Source organism: Salvia hispanica, chromosome 3 (assembly GCF_023119035.1).
Source record: "Salvia hispanica cultivar TCC Black 2014 chromosome 3, UniMelb_Shisp_WGS_1.0, whole genome shotgun sequence".
Classification (NCBI taxonomy): Eukaryota; Viridiplantae; Streptophyta; class Magnoliopsida; order Lamiales; family Lamiaceae; genus Salvia; species Salvia hispanica.
The window spans coordinates 52,305,256-52,318,546 of NC_062967.1; the positions used below are offsets into that span (position 1 = coordinate 52,305,256).

The 13,291-nt window shown below is 34.1% G+C and overlaps 2 protein-coding genes across 5 annotated transcripts; both read left to right on the forward strand.

Moving 5' to 3' along the window:
* The first annotated feature begins 1,037 nt into the window (after positions 1-1,037).
* On the forward strand, positions 1,038-4,383 carry LOC125211382 (shikimate kinase, chloroplastic-like). 4 transcript variants are annotated; one of them, XM_048111143.1, is made up of 11 exons: positions 1,038-1,101; positions 1,612-1,950; positions 2,521-2,579; positions 2,730-2,784; positions 2,878-2,950; positions 3,102-3,189; positions 3,425-3,507; positions 3,585-3,714; positions 3,795-3,873; positions 3,962-4,026; positions 4,119-4,383. In XM_048111143.1, the coding sequence occupies exons 2-11, from the start codon at positions 1,740-1,742 to the stop codon at positions 4,152-4,154; spliced, it is 879 nt and encodes a 292-aa protein (XP_047967100.1). In that variant the 5' UTR covers positions 1,038-1,101; positions 1,612-1,739; the 3' UTR covers positions 4,155-4,383. The 4 variants fall into 4 exon arrangements, with proteins under 4 accessions (XP_047967100.1, XP_047967102.1, XP_047967101.1 ...); XM_048111145.1 differs by having other exon boundaries at positions 1,075-1,105; XM_048111144.1 differs by lacking the exon at positions 1,038-1,101 and adding an exon at positions 1,113-1,205.
* Positions 4,384-9,867: 5,484 nt separating this feature from the next.
* On the forward strand, positions 9,868-12,575 carry LOC125212438. The gene is made up of 10 exons (XM_048112609.1): positions 9,868-10,061; positions 10,551-10,646; positions 10,799-10,873; positions 11,006-11,074; positions 11,245-11,321; positions 11,444-11,532; positions 11,663-11,792; positions 11,899-11,989; positions 12,094-12,159; positions 12,258-12,575. Exons 1-10 carry the CDS (start codon positions 9,915-9,917, stop codon positions 12,375-12,377), a joined length of 960 nt encoding a protein of 319 aa, XP_047968566.1. The 5' UTR covers positions 9,868-9,914; the 3' UTR covers positions 12,378-12,575.
* The last annotated feature ends 716 nt before the right edge of the window (positions 12,576-13,291 follow it).

A 13,291-nucleotide genomic window follows, 5' to 3' on the forward strand; every position in this document is an offset into this window, starting at 1 on the left:
AACTTCTATATTGTTAAGGGACGATCCGATTAACTTTCACTTAACAAGTGAATATTTATTTTCATGGGATGCAAAAAAAATTATATACAAAAGAAAATGGAAATAAAGATACTTTTAACTCCCAACATTTACATTACTTTAGTAGTAGCTTCTAGTTGACATCTATTCACTATTGAAACTTAAAAATTACTTTTCCATAACACACTTTCTTTTTTCTTTATCCAATAAAAGATACTATCACATTTCTAGTTTCAGAAAAAAAAGTAAACTACCATTAATACATTTAACTATATTTTCTCTCTTTATATATGATTCTATTCAACAATATTTTGTAAATCTTGTGACAACTGAGTATATATACTCATGGAATAATCAACCTAATTATACTTTCTCTGTCCCCCAAATTTTGACACAGTTTATTATTTCTGTCCGTCCCTAAAAATTTGACACACTTTATTTTATTTTTTATTAGTAGTGTACCTCATATTCCACTAATTCATTCATACTCATATTTTATAATAAAACTAATAGTACTTTAAAAGTAGGACCTACATCCCACCAACTTTTTCAACTCACTTTCCATTACATTTATTAAAACTCGTATCGGGTCAAAGTGTGTCATAATTTGGTAGACGGAGGCAGTAATTATTACTCCCTCCGTCCCCCATATTTTGTCCCCTTTTGACCGGGCACGGGTTTTAAGAAAATGTGTTTGACTTTGTATTAAATGGAGATGTGTAGTGGAGTATGGGTCCCACATTGAAATTTAGGGGGAAAGTGAAGGGTATTTTGATAGTCTATTTTAGGTAAATTCCAAAGAGGACAAATTTTGTGCGGAAAAGGAAATAGGGGACAAATTTTCAGGGACGGAGGGAATAACTTAAAGAAATAGCACTACTGTACACGTTAAATAAATAATTAATTAAATTAAAGCATAATAATTTTAAATTGAGGAAAGAGCAAATGACACACGTGAGATTTGACTATTGATGGAGGAATATATAAATACAACTCCATTTAAAACATTTGATAAATTTTGTGATGCTACCTACCCCATTTCTCATCTCAAGATTCTCAACTACAACATCGTCTCATTTTCTGGTAGGTAAAACATTATTTTACACTCTTTTTTTCATCCCTTCTTCAATTCATTCACATTTATCTATTGTTTCTATTCATTCACCGCTATTTCAAGGAAAAAATTGGTAGGTGGCCTCTGTCTATTTTCGATTTCTGATGTAGTTTGTCATATGGGTTATAATAGTTGCCTCAAAATTTTGATTATATGAAGTTTTATGGTTTGTGTTGGGTGAATTTATTGAAATTGGATAGCATGGGATGCTAAAGGCTGGACCTTTTTTGGGGGTTTTAGGTTATGTATTACTTTAAGGTGAGATTTTCAGATTGAAGTTTATGTCATTTGCAGAAGATCATCTGAAACTTTGTTTTTTTAGGATTGAAGTTTATTTCATTTCGATTATATGAAGAGTTATGGTTTATTTTGCACAAATTTCTTGAAATTGGATGCTAGGGATTGGATTATTTTAGGATTTTTAGTTTAGGTATTTAAATTGAGGTGATATTTCTGATTTAAGTTTATGTCATTTGCAGTATATCAGCCGGAATTTTGTTTTCTAGGATTGAGCTTTTTATCATTTAAAGAATAGCTCAGATTTTGTTAGTGGCTTCATTTTCTTGGGACTGTGATTTGGTTGTTTTGGGAGAGGGAGTGATAGATCATGGAGGCTCGAGTTTCATCAGGCTTGCAATTACCCAATTGGGTAAGCGCGGAAAAGATTGCAAGAAAGCCGGCTGGCTCGTTGCAGCTCTTCCGAAAGTATGGGGGGCAACGGCTGTATCATGTGCCAGTTACTCGTTGTGCACGTGCTAAAGAACGATTCCATGGATTTGTGACTTTGAAGGTCTCGTGTGTTTCTGAAAACCATAAAGGTAGGTAGAAGTTCACTCTCTGATGGTTTAGTTTACATGTCTGCTGGTTCGTGTGGATTCGTATTGGTGGTTTTATTATGGGTTTAAGTGTAGAACTTAACTCTTTCGTGCCAAGATATTGTTATGATTCATTCAAGTATCTAATTAATAAAATTGTGATAACCAGTGATGGGTGTTCCCATTCGAACAACAAGAACCTAACGCCTTGGAAGTTCTGTTTAGCAACTTTTTAAATTTGAAAATTCATTGCACGACACCCCACTACAGGACTTTTCTGTATCCTTTTCTTCCCAACATAGATTACCTTTTTCGTACTATTGATTACAGATACGGATTGTTGAATCTGGGAAGAAGTATATTTGACTTATCATTCTATATATCCTCTCTCTCCATGTGTATAATATCCTCTCTCTAGTCTCTCTCCATTGTTGGAGTGCTCGTTTGACATTTCATAAGAAGTTCAGTGTCTTTTTCCATCGTTTAAATTATAAAAAGAAACAAAGAAATTAATTTCTGACTCCCTCATGCATTGACTGCGCACTAAAATCTTACAGTGTTCTCTGTCTTTAGCTTCGGTGCTGGAATCTAAAAGTTCTCCAGCTTTCCTTGAGGAATCAGAAATCATAAAGGCAAGTTCTTGCATTTCATTTACTAATGCCTGAATTCACGAAACCACTTTAGTGGAAAATCACTGCCTTGAGCTGTATGCAAATAGATTAAGCTTTGAAAATGTGGCGTTTTCTCGATACTTGGAACTTGAATTGGATATTGCTATGCAGAGTAAAGCCGAAGAGGTTGAACCAAATCTAGATGGACGTTCCTTATATCTTGTTGGTCGGTAAACACATCAGATACCTGACAAAAATATTTCAGCTTGTTTAGTTCATTTGCATTTGCATTTCAATTGAATTTTTTTCTATGTTACAGGAATGATGGGATCTGGGAAAACAACGGTGGGCAAGGTTTTGTCAGAAGCCCTTCGATATTCCTTTCTTGATTGGTTAGCTCCTCTTATCAGTTCCAAAATGAAAGGACACAGACACACAAACAGACACAAACATAGGAAACAATCATTTGTTGTCTTTTTCGGCAATCCTTACTGCAAATCTTGCCATACTTAATTCTGAACTTCAGTATTATTACTGTTTCAGTGATGCACTGATAGAGGATGCTGTTGGTGGAAGTACTGTGGCCGATATATTCAAGATACACGGGGAGAGCTTCTTTAGAGATAATGAGGTTAGCCAGCACTAAACCATTACTTTTTCCTATTATAAATTGGGTTGTTTCCAGGTCCTCATACAATAAAAAACTCGAGATTTTGTTTATTGTGTTCTTTCAACACTTTATAATGCATCTATACATTTCCCTGAGAATGCTCTCTCGTCTTGTGAATACACACATACAAACACACAAGTTAAGGGCTAAATCTTGTCCATTCTCACTAACTAATGGTTAAAATTTTGATTTTTAGACTGAAGTGCTGAAGAAGTTGTCTTCGATGCATCAATTAGTTGTTTCAACAGGCGGAGGTGCAGTTGTACGCCCAGTCAATTGGTAATAATACGTGAAGCTCTAGACTTTTTTTTTATTCTTGAATATGGTGTTAAATAGTCTTTGCTTCTTCATGCTAGGAGACACATGAGAAAGGGTATTAGCATTTGGCTGGACGTGCCTTTGGAAGCCTTAGCTCGAAGAATTGTAGCTGTTGGAACTGGTTCTCGTCCCCTGTTGAATCATGGAGATGGAGATCCTTACACTAAGGTAGGGTATCACTTTTGTCGATATCATAGAAAAGGGTCAATAACTGAAACGTGTCACAATCCACTCATGATTTCGTGTAGACCATGAAGCGACTATCTACCCTTTTCGAACAGAGGGGTGAAGCGTATGCCAATGCTGACGTGAGAGTCTCTCTTGAAAGTAAGCTCTCATGCCACACAGTTCTCGTTTGATATTTCATGTTCCATGAAATGTGCCAGATTTTTGACAACGTATGTGTTCTAAACAGACATGGCGGCCAAACTTGGATATGAAGATGTAACCGACATTTCTCCAACTGCAATTGCCATTGAGGTCTGCCCCACTTCTTCCTCTACTATATTTGCCCCGTCTTTATCTTGCTTGTTTGCTTAATGTGGCTAATATGAAGCGATGCTCGTTTACAGGCGCTTATACAAATCGAGCATTTCTTGACGGAATAATTGAGAAGTCATCGTGTTTGAATGTTGTTGTATATTATTATGTGAGGCAAATGTTGTGTCGATTTTTCAGCTGCTAGACATGGCATGAATAAATGGGGGAGACCTTTGGGCTCCATCAAGTAGAGTTTGGCTCATGTTTGTTGTAGTGAATTTTAACTTGATATTGTTTCCCTTTGTAATTGTTATCAACTTGTATTTTCATTAAATTTTGCAGAATTCTGATCTCAAATGTCAGTAAATTTCATGCAAATACAGCGTTAAAATAACTATTCGCAGAATATGAGCAATAACTAGAATTCATTCTCTTTTCCAATTTATACATCAAGAAACATGCTGGTGTGAAATACCATAATAAACACAACAAAAATTGGAAACTTTTTTTTTCATATGTTTAGCTTTGGTTCTTAGTCACTAACCTGCATCAAATCATACAAAACATCGGTACGGTAAGGTAACAAAGAACTTCAACACAAAAATAACGAGGAAAGGGGAAAATGGGATACGAAAAATTATACTCCATCTGTCCTATAGAAATATGTCATATTTTATTTTTCGTCCGTCTCATAGAAATACTTCATATCCATTTGTAGCAATCTTTTTCTCCATCTCTTATTTGCTTTTACTTTATTATTTATGGCCCCACTCTCCACTATATAATTTCGATTATTTTTTATTTTTTCTCTCTTACTTTACCAATTATGCATTAAAAATGTGTCAATCGTATGAATCATTTTCTCTGTCAACCCTAAATGGCATATTTATAGGGTCACTACTTTCCTATCAATCTTGGAGATGCAAAATAACTAATAGGTTTAATTAATTGAATTAATACAAAAACATGTATGTTGGATCCAGAAGCTCTGCTTTTTCTCCATATTTGACCAAATCCAAACGGTCTATTGCTTTGTTTATTACCGCTTTAGTTAGTCTTTTTAGAATTAGAAAAAACATCATTCTGTTATCTAGATGGCGAACAATTACTAATTTGAGGTATTCAATGCTAATTAGTCCCTATGGATACGATACTCTAGCTTGCTTTAACTACGATAGCTTTGTACACTTACGAAATTTTGTTTGCACAAATTTAAGCGAGTCAAGTAGCAACAATCAAATGACAAAGGTTGTGATCCTAACGCCCGGCAACTGCATGATCAATAAGTAAACTCTAATATGTCGATAAATAAGGAATTGAATGGAATATCCTACCACAACCAAGTAGTGCATTTATACCATAGTATGAAATTTCATAATTAAGTACAGTGACTTCAGTATACCCGTGATAGGTCAATATCAATCAACACCTATCAATGTGGGTCCTGGTATATATCTACCATCGCTTCATATAATGTTATTGTTCTTCAATTTAGTTCTCCATATGTAACTATCAAAATCTCTTATATCGATTCCTTTGACCCTCTTTTATTTTCGTGCGATTTTCCAATATATTAGTATAATAAAGTACGCCTAATCATAATCTGAACTATAAATTTGAATTTAAAAAAATTAAATCCAAATCCATTCATAATTGAAAAATCTAAAATCCTTGTAACCAACTATCAATTGAATAGAAAAATATGGAAAAAATTCCATAATTTAAATAAAATAATTGAACTACTATACAAATTCCATAAATTAAATTAGCAATATTCAAAAAATATTACTTGAATATAATTTTTTATTAATAATTTTTATTTTCAGTTTTACAAACTAGCTAGTCCCACTGTCCCTAAAAATTTATCACCTATTGACCCCACACGAGTTTAAATAAATGTAATAGAAAGTGAGTTAAAAAGTTAGTAGAATGTGGGTACAACTCTTATATTATATTAGTTTTATAATAAAATGTGGGTGAGAATGAGTTAGTAGAATTTGAGGTCTACTATAAAAAATGGTAAAAGTGAAATATGACAAATTTTTGCAATGGATGAAATGGAAATATGTGATAAATTTTTAGGGACGAAGGGAGTAAATATTAGCATAGCAAAATTCTTATTTTGATGAAAAATTATTCATACACATGCACATGAAAACTGGGTTGCTAACTCGACTAAGTTGATCTTGGATACTAACAGAGACGAAGCCAGAAATTTTACACTGGGGGGCCCAAAACACTATTATTAACTGGTAGATATTTTTCAGTCGGCATCAATATAGCCGAAAGCAGCTGCGACTTACAGTGCACGAGTAGGCAATAGATTAAGATGGCTATGAGAGGGAAAGAATTAGAGATAAAGTAGTAGAAAACAGTGATATGTATGTGTACTATCGTTAAAAGCAACATAAATATCAAAATAGCATATAATGTAATTAAAAAGCGGTTGTGACACCTTCAAAATTGCTATTAATAAACTACTAGTACTATATAATTCTCCCTCCGTCCATATAAAATGGTCCCTCTTTGTGGAAGACATGAGTTTAATGAGAAATTGGTAAAGTCAGAGAAAGGAGATAAAAAATCATCAAAGTAAGAGAGAGGAGAGAAAAAATCGATAAAGTAAGAGAGTGAAAGAGAAAAAAGTAAGGGATAGAAGAGAAAAAAGTGGATAACCCTTTTTGAAATGAAATTATTTTTTAGAAACAACCTAAATGACAAAATGAAACTATTTTTTGGAGACGCAGTGAGTATATTTTTTTCACATATCTATAATTAACACATAAAGAATTCTATTAATGAATTAGTATTGTTTAAAATAAAATTTACTGATTTTTTTATAAAATAATTACTTGAGTATCATACAAATGTTATACTCCTATAGATATTCATTAAAATAATAAAAGAAATGAAAGTACAACAAACAGTGACTAACATTAAATTAATCAAGTTAGGTACCAATTATTTGATATAATTGTCTTATGAACATAATCCAAATTTAGAAATGGAAATATAATTAGTACTAATATGTAAATGAGAAGTCTTTTGGCTGGCAAAGTATGTGAAAAGTGTGGGGTAGTTAAAATATTTGAATTGTGCCAAAGGAAAGAACACGCAAAAAATACCGACTTGTGCCTTTTGTGGGATTCAAACACTGAACAACAGAGAGAGACCGCAAGCCAAACCAACTACGCTAAGGTCCAATCATGCTAATGGTATCAATTTATTATATATATAGGTAAAATTTGAATAGCTGGGGGGCCCAGTGGCCCCCCAAGCCCCAATGTGGCTTCGTCCCTGGATACTAAGGTCGTTGCTGGTTAGATCTACGAACAACTTCATCGCTACAACAAACATTGTCAATGAGTAAGTTTTGAGAGAGAAAAGCTCACATGACGTCCAAAGTCTTCTTAAAAAGAGACTACTAAAAATATCCGCAATGTAGCACGCATATTGTAGAAGGTCGTAGCTGTTGCAAATATATAAACCTATCCTTCCTATAGTTGAATCAGATTTGTTTTGCACCTCCTCGAATAACCGAGTGCAATGATGCAGTTCCAGCACATTGACGATAATGCCGAAACACTAAAAAGTTGGTTGTTAGGAAATTTACAAGAAATTCGCACGGGGCTTGCAAAATTGACCGAAGAATTGTGGGACACCAAGTTCCAAGCTTGCATTCTCAAGAACATCCACATTGTTGGTCTTTGTCCGTTGTGACTTTGATGGATATTTCGATTGCACCAATCAACATTGCAGATGATGAGGCTAACCAACTATAGGCTAGTGTTGTAAAGCTCATTGTGAAAACACAAGACAGAAACAAGGAGTCGAAAAGTATATTCCATTCACATTCTTATAATTAAGAAACTCAGGAATATACTTTGTGTTAACTTACTCTCTTTACTAAAGTAATAATAACAAGTTAGTTTCTGACCACTTATTATTATTACCTATATACATTAATTTATTTACAATTTATACCAATATAGTTCACCATTACAATTCATTGAACACTAATAATAATGTGAGTACACTATCCATAATACTATTTTTAATTATTATTCTTCTCCCCTTCTTATCATTTTAAATGCAGATATCTTTTTAGGACAATGGAGTATAATTTAAAATCATAATAAAGCCAACCATTTTCTTTACATATTTCTCCACCAATTGGATCGACTAATCGTTCAACAACAATATATATCAACTCTGTAACACCCTTTACTCATATTATTAAAACTGAATAAGTAGTGTTTGCGAAACATATATCAACTCTGTAACTTTGCACATATATCAACTCTATAACTTGAAATTCGCGCAATGTTAACGAAACCATCTGAGGAATCATCGGACATTGTTTAAAAGGAAAAATCATAATTTTGTTATTTTTCAGACTTCTTATAAATTATTTCGTGATTTTGTTTTATTTTCTTTTGAGCCTCTAGGATTTCCAAATCACCTATAAACAGTGGATATTTTTTTTCAATAAGTGGAACATTGTTAATATTAAGAAACTAAGATTTTTGTGTTTGCCATATCTATTATGTCATTCTTGTGACACTTTTGCATTATCAAAGTTGTTATGTATTGTATAATTATTCTAGTCTTCATAGAATCCAAAGATTTCATGAAATGATTTACATAACATACACATGAAAACAAGGCTACTAAGTTGCCTATGTTTATCTTGGGTGCTAAGATCATTATTGGTTAGATCTACGAGCAACTCCATTGCCACAACTAATATTGTCAACGATCGAGCGAGTGTTGTGAGAGAAAAACTTACATGGCGTCAAAAGTTATTTTCGCAAGACACCATTGAATATATTAGCAACGATAGCAAGAATGCAAAAGTTTCTTTGCACCTCCTTGAATAAACGGGAGCAGTACTGATGCGTCCCAGCACATGATGCCGACGACGCCGAAAACATTGGCTGTTTTGGAATGATTTGAAATTGGCATAGTACTTATAAAACATACTAAGGTGCGAAACTATCATTTTATTATTCTTTGGAATTTTAAAAAATTCCAAAATATTTTTTTTTATTTCATCTTAAGTCTCGAGGTCTGTAAACCACTTATAAACATTGTAATGCATCATTTTTCATTTTGTCTTAATCATAATTTATATATTTACTATTCAAGAAACTATAGTTTCTGTGTTTTCCATATCAGTTCAGTCATTCTTATTTCACGTTTGCCTCAATAAAGTGGTCATGTTTTGTAGTACAATTTCTCTATCCTCCATGAATCCCTAGGATTTCATGAAATGATTTATATACATGCACATGCAAATTGGGCTTCTAGCCCGGTTATGTAGATCTATGTTTGTTTATACTCCCTCCATCCTAATATATTAAACCCACATCTTTTGAGCACAGGAATATAGGAGGTGGTGTTTCGTGGTGTGGAGTTGATAGTAAAGTAAATTTTTACCATAAATAGAAATGACTCAAATATGTTAGGACATCCCAAAATGATATACGAATCTAATATCTTAGGACAGAGGGAGTATATTTTTTCCGTCTTATTATGTGATGCGTAACTTTTTTGGGACGTCACATTTTTTTATGACAAAAAAATAATATTTTATATTTCTATTACTCTATTATTTCTCCTACCTTCTATCTCTATATTACTTACTCCTATTTTAGTCTCTGTTCATTTAATCACTAAACACACTTACCTAAAAATTTGTGCCCAAAATAAATGGGACGGAGGGATTACACGAATGAAAATTAAATTTTTAGTTAATGTGATAAATATGAATTTGATAGAAGTGATGTAAATTACGCCAACGGTACAGCAAACTGGCGCCAAGGCTTATCTGTTAGTATAACTGGATTTGATTTGAGTGATACAGAGAGAGAGAGAGAGCAGCAGCCATGTCCCATTCTCTCTCATCCTTCGCAATCTCTCTCTACAAATTCAATCCGGAATCGCTGTCCAGATCCGGTCGATTTCTATTCCGAGCTTCCTCCTCAACTGCTCCTGGCATCGATTTTTCCTCTCTCGAATCCGCCATTGCTAAGGTTCCTTTCCTTTTCCTTCTCTGTTGCCTTTTGATAACACACACTGATTCCAATTTGTGTATGGGCTGGTTGATTGCTGGAATCTCCAATTTCAAATTCTTTGATTTCTCGAAAAGCATTTTGCCTTTACGTCTAGGTTTAAGTGCCAAGCGTTTACACACATTACTCGAATTCAAACTTAGTAGATTGAAATTAGTAGTAATTGAAAGTTGATGATAGGTTAGTAGAAAGGTAATGGACAAAATTATTGTTTAGGCGATATAAAAAATGTTAATTAAATTATGAAATCAATATCTGTGGATCAATAGTCATATAGAGATTGATTGTACTGGCAGATTTTCGTTTTCAATGATTGAGCAATGTGTTTATGATACTCTTCCTAACATTTACAGAACAACATTGAAAGGCCAAGGTGAAAAATTTCTGTGTGAGTTTATACATGTATGGCTTATTGAATATTTTGTAATATAATGGTGTGGTTCATGGCAGAAAGATAGTGATGGAGTGAGAGAGGCACTTGATCAGTTGAGGGAAGTCGGTTGGGCCAAAAAATGGAGTTCTCAGCCATATATATCGCGTCGTACAGTGAGTCTCTAACACCAACCTCACTAATTGGTTTTGATTTTCCTGCTTAAAAATAGCATAGGGACGAGCAAATTGATGGTCGGACTATTGATGGCATTGTTAATGTTCATATCATGGACAAGAGTTTTACCGGCTTAACATTTTCATTATAGACATCTCTGCGCGAGTTGACAACTTTAGGACTGAAGAATGCAGAAAATCTTGCCATACCTAGCACCAGAAACGACGTAAGTTCAATGGAACTTGTGCCTTGTTCTGTTTTTTGAAGTATAACCATTTAATTGGTTTCTGTCTCAATTATCAAAGCTCGGAATGGACTTTCTACATGTATCTTGAGTTGATTTTGTTCAGTGATGCAGGCGGCTTTTCTCTTTACTGTCGTTGGTACAACTGGATTTTTGGGTATTCTTGCTGGCCAGCTTCCTGGGGTAGCTTCTACTAACCTTCCCATACAACTAATATTTTTGTTCATTTTTCGTTTGTGTTTCTCGGGTATGGCATGATCTGCTGATCATATGCGTAGGAGATTAAACATTTTAATCATAACTTTGAGGTTTGTTGACATTTTTGGTATGCAACTGACTCACTTGATTCTTAGGATTGGGGCTTCTTTGTGCCATACTTGGTCGGGAGCATTTCTTTGGTAGTTCTTGCGATAGGGAGTATCTCCCCGGGGTAGGTAGTCGAACATCTTGCTATTTCACAAGATTATACAGATCATATTAAACTGTGAAATGAAGAAGCTTTGCGAAAGGTTTTGCCAAGTCTTTACTTTCATCTTCGTCGTGTTTACATAGGCTGCTTCAGGCTGCAATCGGAGGATTTTCTTCGTTCTTCCCAGATTACAAGGAGAGGATTGCTAGACATGAAGCAGCTCATTTCTTAGGTAACAAACATTTTGCTGAATCCAAAAATTCGTAGACACGACACACAAACATACAGAGACATTGACAGCATTCGCATTTATGAGTTCAGCTGTGACTTCATCGATTTAAGACGGGCTTTCGTATGTGCAGTTGCATACTTACTCGGTCTTCCCATCCTCGGGTATTCTCTGGACATCGGGAAAGAGAATGTCAATCTCATCAATGAGAAGCTTGAAAAGCTCATTTACAGTGGACAGCTCGATGCCAAGGAACTAGACAGGTAACCTATTTTCTACATTCCTCTACTCATTTCTGATGTCTTATTTCTCAAACCTATCATGTTTAAAACTTGACAAGAATCTACATTTTGTTCCACTCCTCTTAAGGTTGGCCGTAGTAGCAATGGCCGGACTGGCTGCAGAAGGTCTGCAATACGACAAAGTGGTCGGACAGTCAGCTGATCTTTTCTCCCTGCAGGTTCGACACCACCACACAAAACAAAAGATACAAACGAATCACACTACGCCAAAATCTACCTAACGCATTTTCAATGGTCTGTTTTTTGGTTTTTGCTCCGGCAGAGATTTATAAACAGGACTAAACCACCGCTGAGCCGAGATCAACAGCAAAACCTCACCCGATGGGCGGTAATGTCCCCTCTTCATCGACACTTTATAACATATACGTTATAATTTCCCATTGAATTTCTCTCTTGAGTAGATTTAATTATATGAATATTGTGCAGGTTTTGTTTGCTGCGTCATTGATAAAAAACAATGGAGCTCTGCATGAAGCTCTGATGGCAGCAATGTCGAAAAACGCAACGGTTATTGAATGCATTGAAGCAATTGAGAAGGCTGGCTGAGTGAATTCAGCCATATATATGCATGAGTTTTTTTTTATCAAAGGCAAAAAATTTGGCTAATGTAAATATCATATGATCCAACTACAGTTTTGTCGGATCACGCGTGTCTGAACTGACCCGACCCGCACCCGGTTTCGTGTATCTTCTGTTTGGTGGTTGAAATGTCGATGGAATCGAATCTTGTTGGAAAATTCTTCATATCTTGCAAATTTGCCGTCCAATTCTTGAAGGTAAGAAGATATGCTGTCAATTGATTTTATAAATTCCGTACAAGGGAATATATCTCTTTCATCGCATATGTCTCTTCACAACCCCAAAGGTCAAGGAAATTTGTTTGAGATGATCTCACACATAATTTTTTTTTTAAAAATAGTAACAATAAAAAAAAATTCATTTGCGTTAACATTTCACGAAAATAATGAACTACTCAAATAAAAAAAGCTAAAACAATTATGAATGTGTTATATAAACTACACATGCATTTGAAGTAAAAATAAATATTGGTATCACAAAACTAATTTGGAAAATTTGAAAGAGTCATATTAGTAGTATAAAGTACGTACGCACGGAAATGCTATTTCTTGTTTTTCGATTTGCCAAGAGTCATATTTGAAAGAATATAATGAGAGTCATTTCATTTTCCGAATTTTCTGTGTTTATTCGAGTATAAATTTCATTGGATGTCAACAAAATAAGATAAACCTTAGCAGCACACTTTTTCGATCTGTTTGTTTTTACTTTTGTAGTTGCTTCTTAGTATCGAATGATAAGGGATATAAGTATCTATTAAATTTAAATCAAATATATAGTAGTAGTATATTCACTAAAAAAAACTTAAAAAACTTAATCTTTAAGAATACAAGAATTAAGACGCAATTATTTTCATTGAAATTTTTTTAAATTAATATCATATG

Bases quoted from the DNA above. Each gene is read 5' to 3' on its own strand.
- LOC125211382 (XM_048111143.1), top strand. From the start codon at position 1,740: ATGGAGGCTCGAGTTTCATCAGGCTTGCAATTACCCAATTGGGTAAGC. The intron at 3,190-3,424 runs GTTAGCCAGCAC...TTTGATTTTTAG, and splicing joins GCTTCTTTAGAGATAATGAG to ACTGAAGTGCTGAAGAAGTT. The intron at 3,874-3,961 runs GTAAGCTCTCAT...TGTTCTAAACAG, and splicing joins CGTGAGAGTCTCTCTTGAAA to ACATGGCGGCCAAACTTGGA.
- LOC125212438 (XM_048112609.1), top strand. From the start codon at position 9,915: ATGTCCCATTCTCTCTCATCCTTCGCAATCTCTCTCTACAAATTCAAT. The intron at 10,062-10,550 runs GTTCCTTTCCTT...GGTTCATGGCAG, and splicing joins TCGAATCCGCCATTGCTAAG to AAAGATAGTGATGGAGTGAG. The intron at 11,990-12,093 runs GTTCGACACCAC...TTGCTCCGGCAG, and splicing joins CTGATCTTTTCTCCCTGCAG to AGATTTATAAACAGGACTAA.